General features: G+C 38.5%; 1 protein-coding gene across 4 annotated transcripts in view; it reads right to left on the minus strand.

The window, feature by feature from the left end:
- Positions 1–7,079: 7,079 nt before the first annotated feature.
- The window catches only part of RNF125 (ring finger protein 125), a 109,191-nt gene continuing 89,933 nt past the window's right edge, over positions 7,080–26,337 (minus strand). For all 4 annotated transcript variants that reach the window (XM_082853686.1, XM_082853684.1, XM_082853685.1 and 1 more), the window contains 4 exons: positions 24,112–24,206; positions 21,649–21,739; positions 14,229–14,336; positions 7,080–11,485 (listed from right to left, as the gene is read on the minus strand). In XM_082853686.1, the coding sequence (XP_082709812.1) occupies positions 11,399–11,485; positions 14,229–14,336; positions 21,649–21,739; positions 24,112–24,206 (381 nt within the window). In that variant the 3' untranslated portion in view covers positions 7,080–11,398. The remainder of the gene's footprint in view (positions 11,486–14,228; positions 14,337–21,648; positions 21,740–24,111; positions 24,207–26,337) is intronic.

The raw sequence follows: 26,337 nt of genomic DNA on the forward strand, positions 1-26,337 counted from the left end.
AGACCTGCTCCAGGAAGATCCCACATGCCATGGAGCCACTAAGCCCGTGCACCACAGCTACTGAGCCCGTGTGCTACAACTACTGAAACTCACATGGCTAGAGCCCATGCTCCGCAACAAGAGAAGCCACCACAATGAGAAGACTGTGCAATGCAACGAAGAGTAGCCCCCACTTGCCGCAACTAGAGAAAGCCCACGTGCAGCAACGAAGACCCTATGCAGCCAAAAATAAATAAATAAAATAATTTTAAAAATAAATAAATTAAAAAATTTTTCCATTTTAACCATTTTTAACTGTACGATTCAGTAGTGTTAACTATATGTACCTTGTTATGCTATGCAACAGGTCTCTAGAACTTATTCATCTTGCAAAACTGAAACTCTATATCCATTGAATAATTCCTCTTTTCACCCTCCCTCTGCCCCCTGGCAACAACCATTCTATTTTCTGTTTCTAAGAGTTTGACTACTTTAGGAAAAAACTTTTGTTACAAATTTTTGGCCGTGCCACTTGGCTTGCAGTTTCTTAATTCCCCAACCAGGGATTGAACCCGTGCCCCCTGCAATGGAAGTGCAGAGTCTTAACCACTGAACCGCTAGGGAATCCCCCTAAGGTAGTTTTAAAATCAAAAAGCCTTGAGACTGAAATTTCTGGAGAACATGCTCTTGAAATACTGTCAAAGCATAGTATGATTTTATATATAAGACTTTGACCTTCTTGCATGTATTAAGGATGTGTCAAGGGGACAAGGTGAAATACATTTAGAGGCATATCAAAATATAGTAGATATAAGAACTAAACATTTCCTTCATTTTATCTGATTACCTGGGTTTTATTTAGTTGTCTACAGTAACTTTGCAGCAAATTACTACACTGTATAATCTGGAGCAAGTTAAACTCAGCAACTGTAAAATACAATGTTCAGTTGTCCTTCAGAATTAGTGCAATACCTCTAATATCACCGAATGAACATGAAATAAAACTGCTTGTCCTGTAGGAGCTATGTTACTGGACTGCTCACTGCTTTAAAACTCTGTCTAGGAGAGAAGCTGCCTAGTAGTTTGGCTCACTTGACAAGTCTATCTCTAAAAAGAAGAGCTGCATCTGGCTTGAAGACTTTATTCGTTAAGAACATCTTGCCTATGCTTCTCAAACTACAATTTATTCACTAATTTATTCATCAGATATTTATTGAGTGCCCATAGATGCACTGTGCTAAGTTCTGGGGAAATAGTGATGAGCAAATTCAGACATAAGGTTGCTCTTTTTACTATAATTTTGCTCCCCATATAGACTTTATTAGTGAGGAAAGGATATACTGAGGAGCTAACATGAGTATTCTGATCCACTTGTCAACCACTCATTTTTCCGTTCAACAAACATATTGTTATGGCCTGATTTTCTGTCCCCCTCAAATGCATATGTTGAAACCCTAATCCCCAATGTAATGGTATTTGTAGACAGGACATTTCGGAGGTAATGAGGGTTAGATGAGGTCATGAAGGTGGTGCTCTCATGACGGGATTGGTGCCTTTATAAGAAGAGACACTAGAATACTTGATCTCTTGCTCACTCTCTCTGCCATGTGAGGACACAGTGAGAATGTGACTGTCTGTAAGCCAGGAAGAGACCCCTCACCAGAAACTGAACCCTGAAGGTCCTTGATGGCAGACTTTCCAGCCTCCAGAACTGTGAGAAAATAAATTTCTGTCTAAGCCACCCAGTGTATGGTGTTATGTTATGACAGCCCTAGCAAACTAAGACACATGTATTGAGTTTCTAGTAAGGTCCTGTGAATGTAAACCTCGCCCTTAAGGAATGCCCAATCTCATGAGTATCAGTCATATAAACAAAGAAATATAATATGGTATCTATAGCAAAGGAGGTGTGGTCCAGAGATAGTGTGGTCTAGTGATATAAAGGATGGTGTGATTGACTCTGCTTGGATAGCTCAAAGAAGTCTTCTCAGAGAAATTATGAAATTTATTATAAGGAGAGGTAAGATGCCACTACCAAGTTGCTTTGTAATGTGTAAATTCTACCACTAGCACCATCCCAGTGTGCCAGTTCCTCCACATCTTCTTTGCATGGGGGACCATCAGTTGAGAAATTTGCTAATAGACTGATTCAAAAAATATTTACTGAGAGCTTACACTATGTCAGACATTGTGTTAGATAGAAAAATAATACATCACTATAGAGTTCAAATTAATATCTTTAATTACTGTATTTGCATGTTTTATATGTGTGTTTTACTAGCTATTTCTCTCTATTCTTATTTATATTTATATTATTGCATACTTATTGTTATGGGCTGAATGTTTGTGTCCCCAAAAATTCATGCTGAAGCCCTAACCCCTTATGTGATGGTATTTGGAGGTGAATCTTTGAGGGTAATTAGGTTTAGATGGGGTCCTGAGCAGATTAGTACTGTTATAAGAAGAGGAAGAGACCAGAGCTCACTGTCTCTGCCATGAGGATTCAGCAAGAAGGTGGCCATCAACAAGCCAGAAGGAGGGCCCTCACCAATAACAAAATCTGCTGACACCTAGATTTTGGACTTCCCAGCCTCCAGAACCGTGAGAAATAAATGTCTATTGTTTAAGCCACCCAGCCTATGGTATTTTTTTTGTTTCTTTTCTTTTTTGGCCACATCCTGCGGCTTGTGGGATCTTAGTTCCCTGAGCAGGGATTGAACCACACCCTCAGCAGTGAAAGCTTGGAGTCCTAGCCACTGGACCACCAGGGAATTCCCATATGGTATTTTTTTAAAAATTGAAGTATAGTTGATTTACAATGTTGTTAGTTTCTGGTGTACAGCAAACTGATTCAGATATATATATATATATATATATATATATGTATATATATATTCTTTTCCATTATGGCTTATAGGTTATTGAATGTATTTCCCTGTGCTATACAGTAGGACCTTGTTGTTTTTCTATTTTATATATAATAGTTTGTATCTGCTAATCCCAAACTCCAAATTTTTCCCTCCTCCACCCGCTTTCCCCTTTGGCAACTTTAAGTTTGTTTTCTATGTCTGTGAATCTGTTTCTGTTTTGTAAATAAGTTCATTTGTGTCATATTTTAGGTTCCACATATAAGTGATATCATATGGTACTTGTCTTTCTCTGTCTGACTTCACTTAGCATGATAATCTCTAGGTCCATCCATGTTGCTGCAAATGGCATTATTTCAATCTTTTTTTATCAGACTATGGTATTTTTTTATAGTCTGCTAAACTGACTATAAAAAATATTGAGGTATTCTTTTTTTTTTTTTTTTTTTTTGCGGTACTGGGGCCTCTCACTGTTGCGGCCTCTCCTGTTGCGGAGCACAGGCTCCGGACGCGCAGGCTCAGCGGCCATGGCTCACGGGCCCAGCCGCTCCGCGGCATGTGGGATCTTCCCGGACCGGGGCACGAACCCGTGTCCCCTGCATCGGCAGGCGGACTCTCAACCACTGCGCCACCAGGGAAGCCCGAGGTATTCTTACTAACGAATTAATTTACACTTCTTGGTTTCATGAAGACTTTGAGCTAGATTACTAGGGTTTTAATATTTTTTATCACTCTTGTGAACTCCATGTGATAAAAACGTTATGTTTTTACATGTTTTTATATCATCATAACTATAATGATAGATTAGCAGAAATATTTACTAAGTACTTACCATGTGCCACTGTTTTTGGTTTTGTCTTAAGATGCACATTAAGATGTTGGGTAGATTAGTGGTGTATACCTGCACTCAAAGAATTTATATTCTAGAGAGGGGAGACACCCAATAAAAATGAAAATAAACATGTAAGCTAATTTCAAATTCTAATAGCAGTTAAGAAGAAACTATAATAGGGTAATAGACAAAAGGGGGAAATGACTTTGGCTAGAATTATGAGAAAAATCCTTTATGAGAAGATGACATTTGATCTGGGAGTTAAAGATTAGAAGGCAGCCATGTCAAACTCTGGGAAAGGGCTTTTCAAACAGAAGGAATAGAAGGTGCCAAGGTGCAGGAACCACTAATTTTGGTGTGCTTAACCTAAAGACGAGTGTGGCTGAAACGTAGGGGTTAAAGGAGAGAGTAGAGATGAAATTGGAAAGATAGGCAGGGGCCAGGTCATGAGGAACTTTGGAAGGGAATGGAAAGGCATTTAGATTTTATTCAAGTAACAATGGGAAGCCCTTGGTGCATTTTAAGCAGTGGGAAGGGGGTGGGATCAGATTTATGCTTTTGAAGATCTCTCTGACTGCTCTATGGATAATGGTCCATAATGCCGTAAGTGGAGGGAGGCCAACCGGACGTTTACTACAGGGATCCAGGAAACAGATGATGATGGTTTAGATTAAAATTGTAATTGTGGAGATAGTGAGAAATTGATAGATCTGAATGTATTTTGATGACTTGCTGATGAATCCATCAGAATTTCAGACATTCTAATTCTGTACATCTGGCGAGGGCTGAGAAAAATGCAGTTATACCAAGTAACCCAAGTGGTTCTGATGAAGGTACACAAGTATACTGAGAAAATACAGTGGTAAAGACTGAGAATGCACTTGGTGTTTCTTTTAATAAATAAGAAAAATGATTCAAAAGAAGAAATTATTGTCTTATGTTTGAGAAATGGACAGGTTTTTCATTTGGTAAACTGATCCCCAATTGTGAATAAAATTAATGAAAAAATTACCATGGCAAAAAAGAATATTATTTCCTGTTTTTAAAAACCCAGTCTCATTTTGACTTTCACCCCTCCTTTTCAAAGATATTTTTAAGACATTTCCCCTATGGACCTCCGCTTCTCTGTCAGCTCTTCTCGGCTTGTACCTCCATGGTTGGCATTAATATTACATCCCAATATCCAGTTCTCTTCTACCTGAAATTGCACTTCTCCAATGCCTTGAAATTACGTGTGGCCATTACTTTCCTTGGCCAATGAAATGTGAGTGGAGATGACCTCTGTAACCTATTCTCCAGTCCGTTGTGGTGAGGGGTGGCTGGAGAGGCACATGGTCATATACAAATGCTATGAGATCAAAGTAAGGCAGAATTCTGAGATTGGAGAACAGCTGCCTGGAGAAGAGCCAAGATCCACAGTAGACCTTGGATGACTGCTGAGATTTGGGGGTTGTCTGTAATTGAAGCATGACCTAATCTATCTTGATGAATCTGTTTCACCTTCACTGGGCCCTTTTTTTTTTTTTTTTGGCCGTACCACATGGCATGCAGGATCTTAGTTCCCCGACCAGGGATCGAACCCGTGCCCCCTGCAATGGAAGCGTGGAGTCTTAACCACTGGACAACCAGGGAAGTCCCCACTGGGCCTTTTATTTTTATTTATTTATTTATTTAAACATTTAATTAATTAATTTATTTTATTTTTTGGCTGTGCTGTGTGTTAGTGGTAGCAGCACATGGGATCTTCATAGAGGCATGCAGGATCTTTCATTGTGGCGCGCGGGCTCTTCATTGCCTCGCGCGGGCCTCTCTCTAGTTGTGGCATGCGGGTTTTCTCTCTCTAGTTGTGGCATGTGGGTTTTCTCTCTCTAGTTGCAGCGCTGGGCTCCAGAGCGCGTGGGCTCTATAGTTGCAGCACGTGGGCTCTCTCACTGAGGCTCACGAGCTCAGTAGTTTTGGGCTAAGCACGGGCTTAGATGCCCCACGGCATGGGGGATCTTGGTTTCCTGAAGAGGGATGGAACGGATGTCCCCTGCATTGGAAGGCAGATTCTTCACCACTGGACCACCAGGTAAGTTCCATGGGCCTTTTAAATGGCTGCTTTGGGGCAATGATTAGCCCTAATCAAGACCCGTGTGTGGTCTTCTCTGAAGCCTGCAGGATTAAAATACTAGATGAGGGCTTCCCTGTTGGCGCAGTGGTTGAGAGTCCACCTGCCGATGCAGGGGACACGGGTTCGTGCCCCGGTCCGGGAAGATCCCACATGCCGCAGAGCAGCTAGGCCCGTGAGCCATGGCCGCTGAGCCTGCGCGCCCGGAGCATGTGCTCCGCAACGGGAGAGGCCACAACAGTGAGAGGCCCGCGTACCGCAAAAAAAAAAAAATTAAAATAAAATACCAGATGATTTTTCTAGACATAAGATAAAAGCTTAAATATTTCTTTGCCTCAAGGATCTCAGACATAGGTGTCCCTCTGTTATATATTTACCTTATTTATTTTTTGTTTGCTCGAGGTCTTAGCTGTGGCTCGCTGTCTCCTTAGTTGCAGCACTAGGGCTCCTTAGTTGTGGCATGCGTGTGAGATCTAGTTCCCTGACCAGGGATCAAACCTGGGTCCCCTGCATTGGGAGTACGGAGTCTTATCCACTGTGCCACCGGGGAAGTCCCATTTTACCGTATTTACTTCAATAACTCTAACCTAAGTGATGAAAGTAAGTCTTCCCAAACCATTCTGGGTTCCCAGTATCTTTTAGGATGTCACTCAGCAAACAGTCATCAGAGGTCATGCTATTAAGACCTGTGTTCTGGCCTGTTCCTCTTCTTGTGAAAAAATCCAAAAAAACTTTCCTATGTTTTAGTATATTCTGAACTGGGGTACATATGACAGCTATAACCACCCCGAACTTAGTATGTATTTAGCAGGGATAAGAGATACAAAATTCATCTTCATCTTGCCTTTTAAATTTCAGTGGAGTCCCTTGGAAGCAGAGCCAATAATAACTCCATGATGCTCAGCTTTACCTTGACTCAAACCCGGGTTTCTAAACCTCATCACTATTGACAGGAAGGGTAATCCTTTGCTGTGAGGGGCTGTCCTGTGCATTGTAGAATGTTGAGTAGCATCCCTGGCTTTGATCCACATCCTGGGCAATAGCACATCACAGTTATGACAACCCCAAATGTCTTGACATTGTCAAGTGTCCCCTAGGAGGCAAAATTGCTCCCTTTTGAGAACTACTGGCCTAAATGAAAGTGTATTTTCATGATAGATATTGCTGAATGATGACAATTTAAACAACATATGAGGTTTAAAAGCATAAAAGGGTATTAGATGTAAAAAATTATCAAGAACCATGTTTAAGAACAGACACAGTAGATACTTTAATGAAAGCAATGGTCCTGCCATTCTTTATTTCTCACAATAACACATATTTACAGAAGAAAAGGAATTGTACATTTTAATTTCTGATCATTATACAGATTTATTTTTTGCAGTTGAATAATAAAAGGATGAATCTCTTAGTGACTTTTTAAAATAATTTCAATGTTACTTGAAGGTACTAATTATATGTTAAATGTGTTCAGTAACTGTTGTAAGCTCTCTTGAAAACAAAGGACACTTAGCACCCAGTAAAAGTAATAAAGTAACATCATTAGAGCCAGGATCTTTTAGATCTGACCTGGAACTATCTTCACCGTAGATTCCCAATCCAATTTCTAAATATACGTTTTAGAAACTTGGGTGAAAAAATTATGTAAAAGGAGGGCTTCCCTGGTGGCGCAGTGGTCAAGAGTCCGCCTGCCGATGCAGGGGACACGGATTCGTGTCCCGGTCCGGGAAGATCCCACATGCCGCAGAGCGGCTGGGCCCGTGAGCCATGGCCGCTGAGCCTGCGCGTCCGGAGCCTGTGCTCCGCAACGGGAGAGGCCACAACAGTGAGAGGCCCGCGTACCGCAAAAAAAAAAAAAAAAAAAAAAAAAGTAAAAGGAAAATCTCCATAGGTTTTTGTAGGATTAGAAGAATTTAGCTTTTAAAGAATAATATGTCAATCAGTTTTTCCCTCATAAGGCCTTAAAAAATTGGCACCTTGAGGTGCTATTAAAAAAAAGGAGTGAAATATTTTGCTTAGTCAACAGCTTCAAATATTGGTTTTCGTTTTTTAAGACAATGAATTACAAATTCCTTTTAATAAAAGTTTAAAGGCACAGTGAAACAATGAATAATAGCTGCACTTCACTATTTTAGAACTCAAAATAATTCAAAAGGCAAAATAATTCAGGTGGCCAGCACCTGGTTTGTCCCATAGGGGCCAAAATTATCATAAGGGATATCCAGGGACAGGATGTAGAATTGCTGCACTGAGGTTTAACAGTGGCAGGTGACTTAAAGCTTTACTCAAAATACAGTTTTGAAGTTTTTTTCAAGTTTTACAGATTTAAAGATGCCTTTTGTATTGCTTGGAATTAACAAAAATTTATTTTCTGGATAGTGAGTACTAATACTCAGAAATATATTCTTTTATTCTTCCGGGACTATATTTTCAATCCAATGATTACCTCTTAAAAGTTCCTCTCCTTTTGCCCTTGTTGTCCAATAGGTTTTGCTTTACTGGTTGAGCCATCCAAACTGTAGGAAGAGAGGTGGTGAAACTAAAAATCTGTTGTTACTTGTTAGCAGCTGTGAAAAGCAAGCTTGAAACTAGTATCTAAAAGGGAGGAAATATGGCCCCTAGGTTTCACCCAGCTTTACGTTTTTCTAATTACCTTGCGGTGGATGGCAGAATGGTAAGCAAGGTTTTTAAGAAGTAATGCATAATTTACTATAGAAAATTTTGGGGAACATGGCTATGACTACATTTACGCGTAAGGAACAAAGATGTTTATAGACGATTACAGTTAAGAAGCTAACCACAACCAAGTAACACTTTATCCTCAGGAGCTGAAATCACGCATCTTCGTAGCTTCTTTGCTTGCCTTCAAGATGGAAATATTACTTTATGTCCTGGATTTGTCATTAGAGAGCCAAATATGAAAAACAGAGCCATCAAATAAGGAGTTGTAGCAAGCACTAAACATATAGGTACTTGAAGAACTAAGCTAAATGGGGGATAGAAGAGAGTATTGTATGTTACACCAATAGGTTCTCAAAAAACGTTTTTTTTGGTCTTCCCTGGTGGCGCAGTGGTTGAGACTCCGCCTGCCGATGCAGGGGACACGGGTTCGTGTCCCGGTCCGGGAAGTTCCCACGTGCCGCGGAGCAGCTGGGCCCATGAGCCATGGCCACTGAGCCTGCACATCTGGAGCCTGTGCTCTGCAACGGGAGAGGCCACAACGGTGAGAGGCCTGTGTACCGCAAAAAAACAAAACAAAACAAAAAAAGTTTTTTTTTTTTTGTTCTGGCCACGCCATGCGGCTTGCAGGATCTTAGTTCTCCCCGTTCAGGGGTCAGACCCGGGCCCTGGGCAGTGAGAACACAGAGTCCTAACCACTGGACCGCCAGGGAATTCCTTGAAAATGTTGATATAGTACAACTTTAAAAAATAGGAGATTAGGGAGAACAAATGAAAAACATTTTTAATTGTACCAGCTATCATATTGGTGATGGTTTATTAGTATTATTATTCTGAGACTGTTGCATGCATAAAGTAGATGAAGGAAACGAATAATTGTGGGATATTCCTGTGTCCTTGAAGACCAGGATTCTCAGTAGAGAAAAACAAAAGACACAAATGTAATAGAAAAGATTAGGCAAAAACCCTGTAGTACTTAATTTGATTTGCAAGTATCAAAATAAACCCATGAATAAGTGTTTTATCTTAAAAAAAAGGATATTTCCTAGCTCTCTCCTAGAAACAAAGACCAATATAGCCACAGTGAACTTAACAGTCACAATTACAGTTCTGAAGCACTGTTTCTCACTGAAAGTAACCACGCTCATTAAGAGAAATGGCTGATACCAGGTCTGGGGCAGGAAACATCCAAGTTGAGCCTGGAATAGTCTGTCATACGAGACTACAAGAAAGCCAGTAAAGACTGCTAGAGTAGTGTCAAAAGGACTCAGAGTCAACTTGATAAGGCTCCCAATGACCAAAGATAGGACAATTTGGGCTTTAATAAGGCAATATGTGAAATGGATTAAAGCCTATCAAATATGTTTGAATCCATGAGTTCACAACACTTAAAAAAAGTGATCTACAGAGGATGATAGAAAACAAGTTTATTATCTTGAAATTTGGTAAATAAAGGGGAAAATTCAAGTTTATTTTCCCTTTCCTATATGAACTTGACCACTGGTTAACCAAATAGTAGATATGGGGAAACACCTCTTTATAAAAATGTTCCAACTAATAAATGAAAAAGAAATGATAGAATATTCTCCAACCCACAACAAATCAATGGATCTAGACATTGAGTATCAATTTCAGCTGACATCACAAAAGAGGGATCCAGACATTCTGCGCCCTCTGTTGAAAGAATACACCATGATCTATGGTCTGGCCAAAAGGTTGAACCTGAGTCTGCTCAGATCTCTGGATCCATGTGTCAATATCCAGAGGATAGAAGAACATGCTGAATTGTGCCATGAGTATGCAATTAACAAAATATAGACAGTGGGAAATTTATAAAACCAGGTTCTTCTGTAGGTAAATTTTAAGGAAAAGAAAGAAGGAGAAACCCAGAAAGATTAAAAGCTAGTGTGTAGAGACACACACTTGGGGGATAAACTAAGAAAGAAACGCAAGGAAGTGAGTACTGTTAAAATCAATGTAGTGTTTACTTCTGTGGGGTTGAGGAAGAGGTTTGTTAACTGTGACGGGACACATAGAAGACATCGAAGGTGACTGGCAGAGTTCTAAAAGAATGTTTCCTTATGAGAATGTAATAAGCTATACATTTTCTGTTTGGTTTTCAGTATTTCTGTTTATTTTATAATTTTCCTAAAAGGTAAAATTAAAAAAAATCAAAGCCCTTAGGATTTTCCACTAAAAATTATGGATGTGAATACTTCTACTGTAAATATCAGCTGACGGTTCTTAAGAAGTTGCCTGTATTATAGAAATATTTCTAAATAATAAGCTACAAATATTTGAAAAATATAAAATTAAATTCTTATGTGTGCATAGTTATAAAAAATCAAAGCATTAAGTATACATTCCTAACATGAAATTTATTTTATTACAGTATTATGTTATACAATTTGGTTAAATGGATGTTGTCAACTGCCAAAATTTTCCTTTCCTACTCCATACAAGGTTATTCCTTTTATTCTATTAGCGGTTAGAACGTGAACTCTAGAAGAGATTTCACATTTCCTTGAATGACCACACTTTGTTTCACTCTCCATAGAACAAAGATTAGTTATTTGACCAACCATGAGGGAAGTTATCAATATGTAGCATTACACACAATGTCATCCAATTTGCAAATATAGATCCTTCACCCACATACTCAGCCTTATGTTCTCTTCCATATATTAATGGCTGATGGAGACTTTTTTTGCTGTTAAGTGTCTGAGAAACTCAAGAATGTAAAACAGACCTAAACCACCAAAATGAAAGCAGTTTTAAAATGCAGTATAACAATAAACATGGACAAACATATAACTGTGTTGTACACTTTTTTGCCCATCAAACATTGACAGTCTCCCTCCAATTCTTCAAGCAGCATCTTGAAAAAAATGGTGCAATTGTACGATCTCCTTCCCTTTTCTTTTAATACAATTATGTGGTGTTCGAGTGATTCACATATTCCAGAAGTGACCGGTCTAAAACCCTTTGAATAAGAGCTTCCTCAATTATATTAAAATCCTACAATAAAGAAAAATAATTAGAAACATACAGTCAGAGATGACAGTTTTCAGAAATTGGAGGATGAGAGTTAAGACAATGCCTCATTTTGCAAAGTGAAGCCCTGAATTTAGTCCAAGTTTCCACAAAAACTCATAGAACCCAGGACTTTTGCTTTGGGGCCTGTGCATTTTCTATTTCATTTTTACTGCCTATCAATTAACTAGCTACAGTCATAGTAAAATAGTTTTGATCTGGAATTTAAAGTTTTTATCTGATCTAACTAGTAGTTTTTAGTCAACAGTACGAATCCTGTCAGAGTGCTACGCTCCACATAAACATGTAATAGTTAAGACATTCCCATAGATAAGACATGTAATAGTTAAGACATGTAAAGTTAAGACATTCCCATAGGACTCATCAATCCCAGCAGTACTACTGAATATCTAGTTTTGAAAAAAAAAAAGGTTGAAAACAAAACGCTCTTTCTCCTTGCTTCCCTATCGTCAAAACGGAATTCAAAACTTTAGGTCAGCACATTCTATAAATAGAGCAAAAAGTATTAAGAGCCCCATCCTCTGCAATCCATCTCCTCTTCGCCAATAAACTAAAAAAATAAAATAAAATCTTTATTGGAAGTCCACTCTAAGACATAAAAGCAAATAAATGAAATCCAAAGGAAAGCTATAAAGCACAGCAGAGCACAAGATTTGGACTCAACGGCAGGTTGTCCTGAGGCAATTTATTAACCTTTGAGCATCAGATATTTCATAGCTAAGTAAGGATAATGATATAGTACTCACTTCACAGAAGTTGCTGAAAGGAATAAAATGAGATAATTTGCATAAAATGCCTAGCATAGTACTTGGTAGTTTAGGAAACAAAAAATCAAAACAAAGAACACTGTTTCAACCTCACTTCCACATCCAAGAATATGGTTTTGAGTGGGTGTAAAGTATTCTCATCAAAGTGGCTTCTTCCTGACCAGCCCTGGGTCATACTTTGAATGATCTTGAGAAGAATGGACTGAACATGAACAGCCAAGACAGGCATGGAATCAGCCTGGCTTTTAGAATGTCTTATGGAGCTAAGATAAAGAGGAATCCCTACGTGTTATGAAAAATGAGAACACATGGCTCTGTTGAGGGCTTGTGTGCCTTGGTGGCCAGAAAAGACATTATTTGAGAGACGGAGGAAAGAATATGAAGCCTCTGTAGTGTGGTTTGTTTGATTCTTCAAGTGGTCCTGATATTCCCATTTACCCTCTCCCCATCTCCAGTTTGCCTAACATCCGTGCCCTAACTGCAAATCACTCTACATGCATTATCTCATTTAATTCCCACAAGAGCTTCTGGAAGCAGTATGTACTTTGCTCTCCTCACTTAACAAATGAACAAACAGAGGCTCCAATGTTAAATACCTTGCCTAAGGTCACACAGCTGTGACAGGGCTGTTACTGAAACCCAGGTCAGAACCCAGGTTCCCTGTGTTGAATCTGGATAATCATAGTGGGCAGATCAGAATGCATGGAGAAAATTTTCCAATGACAATCTTCAACAATTATTAAATTCCATCTTGAAATTGTATAAAAATAGTCAAAATCATGTGAAAATTATATGCAAATTCAAATTTAACCCTTAACATTTCATGTATTTAGATAACGTAACAATAAAATGTACTAGTTCAGAACATGGCTATGAGTGATTTTCCCGCTCATGACAGGCAATACCCCTTTGCTGAAAGGGACTCAGGGGACAAAGCATTACTTTCACATGACAATGCATAGAAAAAAGGCTATGTATACCTTTTGCTTGTTATTACCATTTCTGATAACAGAAACTACGGTCGTAAGTATTAGAACTATTCATACTATACCACATTTTTCTTTCATCTTAAAAAAATCCTTAATATAATGAGATTGGCCATGAGTTGGTAGTTATTGATGGGTAGCTGATGGGTATACAGGGGTTCATTATATTATCCTACTTCTGTATATGTTTAAAACTTTTTCATAATAAATTTTTCTAACGTTTAAAAAAGTCCAATAAACATGAGAGTTGTGTTTTTTGTTTTTTGTTTTTTTTTGCGGTACGCAGGCCTCTCACTGTTGTGGCCTCTCACGTTGCGGAGCACAGGCTCCGGACGCGCAGGCTCAGCGGCCATGGCTCACGGGCCCAGCCGCTCCGCGGCATGTGGGACCTTCCCGGACCGGGGCACGAACCCATGTGCCCTGCATCGGCAGGCGGACTCTCAAGCACTGCGCCACCAGGGAAGCCCGAGAGTTGTGTTTTATAGAATTTAAATTAAAAATAGAGCCCGTGTGTCTCGCTACACTGATAATGTCATGTCTGTTACTAGCCATTCAGTATATTATAAAATGAACGCAAATTCTCTGAGCCATTTCCTTACCGATATGATTTCCTCTCAGCTATATAAGTTTTTAACTTCATAAAAATTATAACTATTAACATATATTGGGAGGCACTAGAGTAGAAATTAAAATAATGTGAAAGTGAAATCTAGGTCTTTACACGATGGCTAATTATTTACATCACAAAGAAAATGATTTTGTCTAAGGCAGGTAACTACTTCACTATTAACAGTTTATAAAACAGCATGTTTTTTTGATTTCCTACTTAATGCTAATACTTAACATTTTAGCTACACATACATTTTTTCCTCTACAATCTTACTCACTTGGATTAAGAAAGGTAAGCTAAACACAGCATAAAAACATAATGTAAAAGTAAGAAAATATACTTACTATGAAATCATCATAAAACAAAGTGTGACTGACTTGCAAATGTCTTATTAAGCTGCCATTGAAGCTGCCTGGATTCTCATTAGGTACTAAACGGCAAAGTGGACAGAACTGGAAATAAACAAGATCAAGAGTTCAAGAAAGAATTTTAAATAATCATTATTGTCAGAATTAAAAAATTAAATAACCATTCAACAAAATGAATTTTAATTTTATGAATCTATTGGCCATACCTTGGTATTGTTTTAGAACTGTATAAATATTAAAGCAACATAAAGAAATAAAATTGCACTTATTTCTTCATATGCATTTCTTGTATATAAAAGTATATGTTTATCACTTTAAAAAAATTAATTAATTTATTTTTGGCTGCATTGGGTCTTTGTTGCTGTGCGCGGGGCTTTCTCTAGTTGGGGCGAGCGGGGGCTACTCTTTGTTGCGATGCGCGGGCTTCTCATTGCAGTGGCTTCTCTTGTTGCAGAGCACGGGCTCTAGGCACATGGGCTTCAGTAGTTGTGGCACGCGGGCTCAGTAATTGTGGCTCACAGGCTCTAGAGCGCAGGCTCAGTAGTTGTGGCGCACGGGCTTAGTTGCTACGCAGCATGTGGGATCTTCCCGGACCAGGGCTCGAACACATGTCCCCTGCATTGGCAGTCAGATTCTTAACCACTGTACCACCAGGGAAGTCCCTATCACTTTATCATTTAAACAATATTACAGTCAGTAGGTGTGCCATAATTTAATTAGTTGCCTACCTCTTGGAATACTGACGTTTTCTTGGTATGTGGATATTCTATTATTACAAATTATAGTATCTATATTGTTTACTTTTGGGGGCATTATTTTCTTAGGATACATGACCATAAATGGAGATTAGAAGGTCAAAGTTATGAACTTCACAGTTCATAATATATATTACTCTATAGTTTTATACTGCCACCAGCAATATAGATTATAATACACCAGCATCAAATAATAATACCAGCATCAGGTGTTAGTATTTATACATATTTTCCTAATTTAATAGCCATTAATGGCTCTCTAATAAAACTTTTTCATTTTGAAATATTTATAAGCTCACAAGAAATTGCAAAAATAACACAGAGAGGTACCATGTCACAATCACCCAGCTTCCCTTAATGGTAACTTCTTACATAACTGTGGTACATTACCAAAACCAGGAAATCGGCAATTAACTAGACAACATCTGACTTAGATGTCACCATTTTTTGCATGAACTCATTTTTTTGGGTATGTATGTATAGTTCTATGAAATTTTATCACACATATAGAAATACATGTAACTACCGACACAATCAAGATACAGAACTGTTCTCTCACTACAAAGAACTCCCTTGTGCTGCTCCTTAACTTCCTCTTCTCTCCCGAACCCTGGCAACCACCGATCTCTTCTCCAGAACTTTTGAGACTGGCTTTTTTTCACTAAGCATAATGGCCTTGGTATTCATCCAAATTGTTGAGTGCATCAATATAGTTCCTTCCTTTTTACTGCTGAGTAGTATTCCATGGTATGGATGTACCACAGTTATCCATTTACCTTTGAAGGACATTTGTTGTTTTGGGCTGCTACAAATAGAGCTGCAATGAACATGTGCGCATAGATGTTTTGCGTAAACATATTTTCATTTTTCTAGGATTAATTTCTAGGAGTGTGAGTGCTGGGTTAGTGTTACAGTTAACTTTGTAAAAAACTGCCAAACTATTTTGTTTGTAAATGGCTGGACCATTTTACATTCCCACAAGCAATGAGTGAATTATCTAGTTTTTCCTTATTCTCATCAGCATTAGTTACTGTCAACATTTTTCTACTTTAGTTGTTTTCATAGGCATGTAGTGGTATCTCATCATGGTTTTAATTTGTAATTCGCAAATGGCTAATATAAATGACTCTTTCTTTTAATATATACCACTTTATTACATCTTAACATAGGTTTTTTTTTAAAAATTGTATTTCTTCGTGTATTCATTTTGAAAAATGAGATGCAGAATCATTACTGAGTTCCAAGTATATGTTAGGCAATAAATGAGGTGGTATTCTCACTTGATTCTCACAGAAACCCAGTGAATTATCATCTTTATTTTGTTGATGAACCCAATTTCAGAGAGGAAAAAAATTAGCTTAAATCTACACCACTTCAAGTATCAGAGCTCGAATCTAGGCCTCTACTAGATAATCCAATGTCCTTTTCATATTATAACAGTGTCTAATTTATCAGCTTGGATGATGTTTTTCTCTAAATTTAAATGAGATCTTTACATAATTCTTTTCTGTCTTATTATTTTATTGGGGAGGGGGGAGTCCCAGTTTCAATATGCTCAACTTCTATAAATAAGGCCATTTAAAAATTCTGCTCTACTCAATTAATCTTAATGTCTTATTTTAAATAAAATTACATCATCTAAATTATTATTGCTTTATAATAATTAATGATTTCCTTACATTCTAGCTATCTTGGTTAATTGACAACATGGCTATCCCAAAATAGCACTCCATCTACCCTGAGACCCCTACATAGTGAGAACAGAGCTGAGACCAAGAAATATTTTAATAATAGAAACAACCTAAGTGTCCATCAACAGATGAATGGATAAAGAAGATATGTATACACACACACACACACACACACACACACACAGTGGAATACTATTCAGCCATAAAAAAGGAAATCTTGTCATTTGCAGCAACATGGATGGACTTGGAGGGTATTATGCTAAGGGAAATAAGTCAGTCAGAGAAAGGCAAATTCTGTGTGATACCACTTATATGTGGAATCTAAAAAAATTACAACAAACTAGTGAATATAACAAAAAAGAAGCAGACTCACAGATATAGAGAACAAACTAGTGGTGACCAGTAGGGGAAGGGGAGGGGTAACACAGAGGTAGAGGATTAAGAGGTAGGGGATTAAGGGGTACAAACTATTATATATAAAATAAGCTACAAGGATATATTTTACAACATATATCCCACATATTGGGATTATGGCCAATATTTTATAATAATTATAAATGGAGTATAACCTTTAAAAATTGTGACTCACTATATTGTATACCTACACCTGTAACTTATATAATATTGTACATCATCTGTACTTCAATTGAAAAAAAAAAAGGATGCTGGCCTCACCTCGGCATGGACTTTATATGACAGTGAACGCAATGGGCAAATAACAGCCACCATATTAGAAGCTACCACTAACCTCAATCCTTTGGAGCATCTATTACAATGGACACCCAGCTCTATCCGTGGTTTCGATTAACTCCCACAGCAACTCAGCCAATTACAGGACACTTTCTATATAATGGTAAATACCATTTGGGGAAGAAATTAAAGATAACGGAATCCAATGCCAAAAGAGACATGCACTGAAAATAATTATAGACAAATATGCAACCAAACTTAAAGTACCAGATGACACATCTAATTTAATACGAGTTTGGAAGCATATCTAATGAAGATTTTCTCCTTCTAACACGTTTATGCATATACGCTCCCACTGCCCAGTCCAGCCACAGATATTCTGAATACCCACGGAAATAAACTGCTGTGGGAATGAGGGCTCAGGCTCTTGTCACTACAGCTTTTAATTCCAAACCAACTGAAGTCCTGTCCCTTCCCATAAGGAATGAACCTCAGGATCAAGGCAGAAAGTAAGGCTACCTTTGAACCTGTGTGAATGGAAATATGATTTTTAAAATATCCTATTTTTCATATCACTACATCCTACTATGTGCTAGGTTCTCTGCCAAGAGCTGGGCATGCAGTGCTGAACAAAGAAATTAAGTTCTATGGCTTCATGAACCTAATAATTTGGAGGGAGAGACAGACACAAATACACAATTAACGAATTGTGATAAGTGAGAAAAAAGAGGGAAGAAAAGAAAGAGCTGAAATTAATTTGGGTGTCAGAGAAGTGCAATTTAAGTTGAGTTCTAAAGGATAAATAAGAACCAACCAGTGGGGACTTCCTTAGCGGTCCAGTGGTTAAGACTCCACGCTTCCACTGCAGGGGGCGCAGGTTCAATCCCTGGTTGGGGAGCTAAGATCTCACATGCCGGGCAGAGCGGGGGTGGGGCAGGAAGCACACACAAAAAAGAACCAACCAGTGAAAGAAAACACTGGAAAGCGAGAAGAGCCAGAAAGTGTGGTTCTTGCTGAAACGTCTTCCCTTTATAAGATAAAATATTAAATTTCTCTCACGAGTGGTCTCATAATTCAATCTGAAGCATGCTGTGTGTGTCATTTGCCTTTTCTGAGTCCGATATTCCATAGACATAATTTTTCAAAAAGAAAAAAACATGGCAGAATATAATTACTGTGTGACAAAAAGGAGCTGTTCTGAAGGTTGCACATGAGAACAGTCAAAATTCCTTGAGGTTCATAACTTACTTACCCCTGTTTGCTTCAGCAACTCAGAAAGAAAAGATTAGTTGCTTGTGGTTTGATCTCTGAATTATCTAATTCTATCTGGAAGGCAGAATCATTTGCCCAAATCTCTAACCGCCCTGAAACTTCTTACATCTGGTAAGTCAGATGATGTCACTGATCTTATCTGAAGGCAAACCCAGCAATTCAGTCCTTTAGAGCAATAATTCCTTGTTAACTTCCACACCAATCCAGAAGCAGCCTTGGACTCAGCCCTCCTCGTCCAAGGATTCCACCAGGTGTTTTCACCTACGTGCCCCCAGAGGATCCCTAAGCACGTGACCCCAGCCCTGCCACAGTATCTGCATCCAGCCTTTTTCTAACCACAGGGTTTTTCCGGACTTCTAGTGGCACTAGATGCTTCAGAGTGCATGTGTCTTAAGCTTCTACACTTAAGCACGAAACACTAACACAGGAAACCTGAAGGTTTTCTGTTCCAGAGACCACTTTTACACAGCCCTGGTGTATTACAGAACCATGGCTTTTCTGAGCAATCTGTTCCTGCCTGAAGGCCTTGATAGCATCCTGGTCTTGTGGTAAAATTTACTTCACCTCCTCCACCTCTCCCAGGTTGGGTTCCCCAACTGTGAGAGTACATGGCTTCCTCTGAGAAATCTGCTCTAGCCTTGATTTGATATAGCTGCAAAAATGGTAGTAACCCGGCATCACCACCCGACTCATTTGCTACTACCCTGTGAAAAAGGCATCATCATATCATCATCTCCATTTTACAAATGATGAAACAGAGGCAAAGAGGTTAATGGGATTTTCTGCGATTTGCACCAAAGCTTATCTCCTCCAAAGCCTAGGCTTTCCTCCCCCCGCCCCAGGGCTTTGCTGTTCAACAGAAATGTAACAGAAGCCACACACATAATTTTATTGTTTGAGTAGCCACATTACAAAAACTAAAAGGAAACAGGTGGGATTAATTTTAATAATATGTTGTATATAACTCCAGATATACAAATTATTATTATTTTTAATAGAACTTTATTGAAGTATAATCGCTTCACAATACCGTGTTAGTTTCTGTTGCACAACAAAGTGAATCAGCCATATGCATACACGTGTCCCCATATCCCCTCCCTCTTGAGCCTCCCTCCACCCCCCCATCCCACCTCTCTAGGTCATGGCAAAGCACCAAGCCGATCTCCTTGTGCTATGCTGCTGCTTCCCACCAGCCAACTGTTTTACATTCGGTAGTGTATATATGTCCATGCTACTCTCACTTTGCCCCAGCGAAGCCTAAGCATTTTAACTACTAAATTCCACGATTCCTGGTTTATCTCTGTCCTTATGTCGGCTTTCTTCAGTGACCTCTATGACCTCTAAATCATAGAAGACCCAGTTTCCATGGGCCACCTTCAATCTGATGGCCAAACTGAGCGGCATGTGGACTGGACTTCTGCGGAGCAGGTACACAGTACCAATGGATGGACAAATATGGGGCCCGCCCTGGAGGGATGCTGTAATGCGGCCCATGGTCCAGAGTGCCTAGTGTTCCTCCAGCCAGAGCAGCACCCCGGGCACTACTGGTCAGGGCTCAGACTGTGTCGATAATATCTCCTTCATAGGGTTGCTAGGAGAAGGCAAAGAGGCACCCAAAACTCAGTAAATGGTAGTCACTATTATGCCATCCTAATGCTTTCTTCAAGCTTCCTCTAGGACGGTTCCCCAGGGACCTATCATAAAACACCTCCTTAGCCCAGTTCCTCCCACAGAGCAACTTGAGCAGGAAAAGCCCATGACAACCTCCTCTGCTGCCCCAACACATATCAAGCTCTTAGCTAGCCATTCCAAGAACCAAACCTCTGGGCCATTAGGATAAATAACAAATTCCTTTGACTGTGCTGTGGGAGGACTTTTGTCTTGAACTTGCTAGTGGAGCATAGTGTCTATGCCCTGGAGCTAGACTACTGGGTTCAAACTGTAGCTCTGCTTATTTACCAGCTATGAGACTTAGCTCGTAAGACTTAACCTCTCTGAGCCTCAGTTTATCACTTGTAAAATGGGGATAAGAATCATATCTATCTCATAGGATTGTCGTAAGGGCTATCTAGCTATCTCTCCATCAATCACCTATCTAATATACTTACATTTCAACTTCATCCTCTTTCCAAAAGGATTTTATGGAAAAAAAACAAACAAACCTTAAAACAAATAAAAAAACCCCCAAACTCATATATATGAAAAACACACATACACATATATACACATGTACACATATACAACATAAAACTAAAATAAAATTCAAAAAACTCTTCAAGGTATCATTTTACATCTGTTAAGCCTGGATAAGTTAAAAATAAGTGTACGCATAATTTATCCCTTATAAGTACAACACTCAAAAGTCCATACATTTGTGTTCATACCATCATTTTATAATTTCTTTCCATATAAGAGTAGTCTCTACTCTGATTTTGTTGATCATATTTTGTCCTTTTTCTCTGAGTTAGAAATATGCTACAGGATATTACTGTGTAAAAAACTCTCTTATTGGGTAATTCAAGACACTCCTAAATCAAAAAAAAATTTTTTAAATAAATAAATAAATGTACACAATCTTGGCCAGGTTAAGGTGAAAGTGGTTTACTCATAAATTGCTGACACAAGTATAAATTGACTCAAACTATTTAGAACACACTGCAAGAGTTAATAAAAACTTGCACTCTTGGTCCCAGAAATATCAATCTAAGGAATTTCCTCTTAGGGAAAAAGTACTTTAGAAGGAAAAATTTAAATGTACAAGAATGTGAATGCAAATCCTAAAAATTGTCACCAATCCAAATGTTCTAAAATAGCAAAATGGCTAAGTAAATGATGACGTATCTATCATCACCCTGCCTTACCTCTCAACTATACAAAAATGAAAATTATAAGGGGAACTCCCTGGCGGTTCAGTGGTTAGGACTCCACGTTTTCTAATGTGTATCAAATTTAGACACTGCAGAAATGTATAGTAACACAAATCCTCACCACAGGTCTCCTTTCTGATCTGTGATGAGTAATGCAATGATCCAGCAAGCTGTCTTCATCCAATTCCTTCTGACAAAATGGACATACACACCTGGAAATTACATAGAATACAAACATTACTGAAATTATTGATAATTAGACAGTAGTCACTTAACTAGAGGTAAAAAAAATAGAATGTAAGTTAGTTTCTAGTCCTCATTCTTTCTGAGTTGATATTCTTTTTCCAATCCTGATAATAATCTTGGTGCCTAAATTTTTTCTCATGAGAAATGTAAATGTGTAACCTCACAGGGGCAGGATAGAGAATCAGTTATAGTGCACTTGAAGCACTTTATTTTCTTTGGAAGAGAAGTACAATCTGAGCACCCCATTAACTGAGAAACAGAGGAACAAACCACCCAGCTGTGCCTAGGTTACTTCTTCTGTCCCTTTTACTTCCTCCCTTTCCTAAATCAGGTAACATCTGAATGGGGTGTTACTTTGTTCTCCTACTAGCATATCTAACAACACTGGCATATATAACTAAAGGTGTCAACTCACAGTATTAGCATCCAGTGAAGAATGGAAAATGGCCTGCAACTACCTTGTTACATCCTTATGCACACCTAGGAGTATCTGTCCCTCACATCTGTGCTGTCCAACGGACTAGTCATTCGGTATGTGTCTACTGGGTTAGTCCAAACTGAGATATGCTAGAAGTATAAAACACACACTCAATTTTGAGGGCTTTATATATACATAAAAAAGTTAAATATCTCAATAATTTATATATTGATTACATGTTCAAAGGATAAGACTTTGGCTATATTCAGTTAAATAAAATATATTACAAATTAATTTCACTTGTTTCTTTTTACTTTTTTGAGTATGGCTATTAGAGAATTTAAAATTACATATGTGCTCTCCATTATGTTTCCATTGCACAGTGCTGCCTTAAATTCTTAGGGACAATAGGGAGGCTTGGAATTTTTTGCTCACTTTCCATTGTAGATATAACTTCCTGTTCCCCAAGAGTTGTATTCTGGACAAGCTCCCTGCATAAGAATTTTTAAAATTTGAATTATGTAGTAAGTTCTTCCATAAAGCAAAGATTTCTATCTTAAATGCAAATATTAATCTATCCTGTAATACTGATTAATCAACAACCCTTCTCATTTTCTGTTATTTCAATTCTTTATTATTTCATTCAAACTAGCAGGAGAAATTAGTATTTAAATTAGGTTTTGTATATTTTAAAATTTTCATAAAGCCTATCAACCTTACAATCAAACCATACAGAATTCATACTCTGCCTAGAGCTAAAATACTCACTTACAATTTAACAGAATGGTATAATCCTATAATAAAAGGTACATTTGCAAAGTAATCTCTAGTAAAACGAGAGGAATGGGGTGATCATTTAGACTTTTGGGTTAGGAAATTTAAGTTACATTTTGAGTAGTATATTTTCTTTTTTTAAACACTTTTATTTAAGTACAGTTGATTTACAATGTTGTGTTAGTTTCAGGTGCACAGCACAGTGATTCAGTTATATATATCTCATACATATATATTCTTTTTCAGATTCTTTTCCCTTATAGGTTATTACAAAATATTGGGTATCTATCCCTGGGCTATACATGCATTTTTTTAAAATAAGCAGAACTAACATTTATCTTCATGAGAAAAGAAGAAATTATACTGAATACCTCTTTGGATTGCTGTGTTCATAAGAAGATTTAATGGTTTCAAAACCATCATCCCTATGCAGAAGAACACAAATCATTTCTTTATTTCTTTAGCAGAGGCAGATGCCAAACTTTTTAATTCCTCTGCCCATCAGGAGAGTAATAACCCAGTTTTCTTTCTTTTTTTTTTTAAGAAAAAATAATTAATGATCAATATCCTCCATTACACCTACTAGCCACCTCCATCCTTCCTCCAGCCCCATATAAGATTACCCAGAAAACAGGTATAGGATTCAGAATGCCTGCCCCACGCCTGTTCTTTCTTGTTAGAATACATACTGAGATGTCACTTCGTCCCTTCTAAAGAGAAACCAGCAAAATGAGAGAGAATGAGCTGGGGGAACTGAGAGGAGGTGATGGAAAAGTAAAGACAACAACCTCTAAACCATCATCTACTTCAGGACTCTATTAGTCACAAGATAAAGCCTAGCAGAAATTGAACAGTTCTGTTTTCTATTTTTGTATCTTCCTCCATATAAACTTGTCTGAGGAAGTTTCCACAATCTCTCCAGTGTTCAGTTGGCTCTCCCCATACAAAGTTTTTAAAGCAGAGAGAACAAAATTCTTTTGTAATTATTCCCATTAACAAATGATTACCAATAATAGGTATTATGGTTAGAAGCCAAAACGTAACTACATACATATTTTCAGGACAAAAATGTTAAGTTTTCTGGCTCATTAAGTTCTTTATAAGCATATCAAATTTAGCATTAAACTAAATTGTACTGAAACAAACCTTGTTGCTGTCTCTCCAAGTTCTTGTAGTGGTCCATACTTATCTATGTACTTCTGACATGTTCTTATGTGTGCCCTCATTTCACTGAGGCAAACCTGTATAGAAGCAGATTAAAATAAGCTCACTGTTGAAAAGGGGCTCATTTCAGTCAATGAAGTCTTTTGTGACCCAGCTCTATTGCTTTCCTTATTTCAAATAAGGTCATAGTGTGGGGTCAGTTGATTAAAAGGATGCAGTTATGATAATAGTACAACCAATTTAAGGCATTATCAAGAATAACACTATCTTAAATAGTTTTTTATTTTTTGGCCGTGTCCGTGGCATGTGGGATCTTTGTTCCCCGACCAGGGATTGAACCCCCACCCCCTGCATTGGGAGCGCGGAGTCTTAACCACTGGACTGGCAGGGAAGTCCCAAGGAAAACACTATTTTAAAATTTTCTTACAACTAGAAGACCCAAAAGCTGAGTTCTTGAATTTGTTTCTTCTACAAAGTATAAGTTTTTTAAAGGGCAAAGATGTATATTAAATCAAATTTACTTTTTTTGGATACTATTACCTAAATCGGTGATGGAAAGAGGGAAGTAAGGAAGAAAAAGGGGAGGGGAAAATGAGCAAAAGGAAGGAAAGAAAAAAAAGTAAAAAGAGAGAAAGAAAAACAAAGAGAGGTAAAAAGAATAAATAGATGGATTTTAGAGATGTCCAGAGTAAGTAAAAAGAAACCCTGTGCTTCAGGGAAAGATATAAATACCATGGCTTTATAATACATCCAGTAGTATTACATGAATTCACAATATACAGTATACTTAATGGCCCCATTAAGAGCAAACATAAAGGACAGCTATTGCAGTCCATTTTTATCAAGGCAGAATAAAGAGCCCTTGTCCTTCCAGATATACATTCAGATTTCCTAACCATGAGGGATCTGTTGCTAAATAACACATACTCTACTAAATGTGTCATTAGAAACTCTGATAAGATCTTGTGCTAAAGGAAGTTCTGTACAGCTGTAAGGTGGCCGACCCACCCTGCTTCATTTTGCCCAAGCTACGAAAGTTAAACCTCAGACATGAAATCTACCATGTCAAGAAAACAGTTATAACTGTCGCAAAAGACAAAAATAAAAGCAAATGGGGGGCTTCCCTGGTGGCACAGTGGTTAAGAATCCACCTGCCAATTCAGGGGACACGGTTTCAATCCCTGGTCCGGGAAGATCCCACATGCCGTGGAGCAACCAATCCCATGCGCCACAACTACTGAGCCTGCACTCTAGAGCCTGCAAGCCACAACAAAGAGTAGCCTCTGCTTGCCGCAACTAGAGAAAGCCCGCACACAGCAATGAAGACCCAACGCAGCCACAAATAAATAAATTAAAAAAAAAAAAAAAGCAAATGGAAAAGTAAGAACAAATCCTTGCTTTATAACTATCCATCTAAAAAGACATAAAAGCTAGGACCGATCTAGGCATCTGTCTTAAAACAGACTGTTTGGGACTTCCCTGGTGGTGCAGTGGTTAAGAATGCGCCTGTCAATGCAGGGGACACGGGTCTGGGAAGATCCCGTGTGCCAAGGAGCATCTAAGCCCATGCGCCACAACTGCTGAGCTTGCACCCTAGAGCCCACGTGCCACAACTACTGAAGCCCGCGTGCCTAGAGCCCTTGTCCCACAACAAGAGAAGTCACCACAATGAGAAGCCCACGCACCGCAACGAAGAGTAGCCCCTGTTCGCCGCAACTAGAGAAAGCCCGCGCGCAGCAACGAAGACCCAACGCAGCCAAAAATAAATAAATAAAATAATTAAAAAAAAACAAAAACAACAGACTGTTTTACAACTTTTAACATCCAACTTTGCACATCAGTGCTCTCTCATCTCCTTATGACTTTTCTTAAAAGTTTCTTTCTTCTTCTTTATATTCCTTGATCAACAAAGAGACACATTCCTCATATAAATTAGCAATCTGGGGACTATGTCCTGACAGATGAATTGATAAATGCATAGAGCGTCTACCCCAGACACAAAACTGTGAAAGCCACTGTCAGAGGTGGCAGAAGGAGCAGAAGCCACTGAGCTTGCGCTAAAGGTACTTATCCTCTAATGGAGGAAAAACAAACAAACAAAAGATGTGAAGATAAGCAGAGAGGAAACCGTTTGATACTGGGGACTGGAATACTAAAGCCAGGCTCTTGGAAGGGAGGTAAGGAGGACTCTGAACAGTAAGAAGAGTT

The sequence above is a fragment of the Leucopleurus acutus genome (assembly GCF_964270905.1).
Source record: "Leucopleurus acutus genome assembly, chromosome: 13".
NCBI lineage: Eukaryota > Metazoa > Chordata > Mammalia > Artiodactyla > Delphinidae > Leucopleurus > Leucopleurus acutus.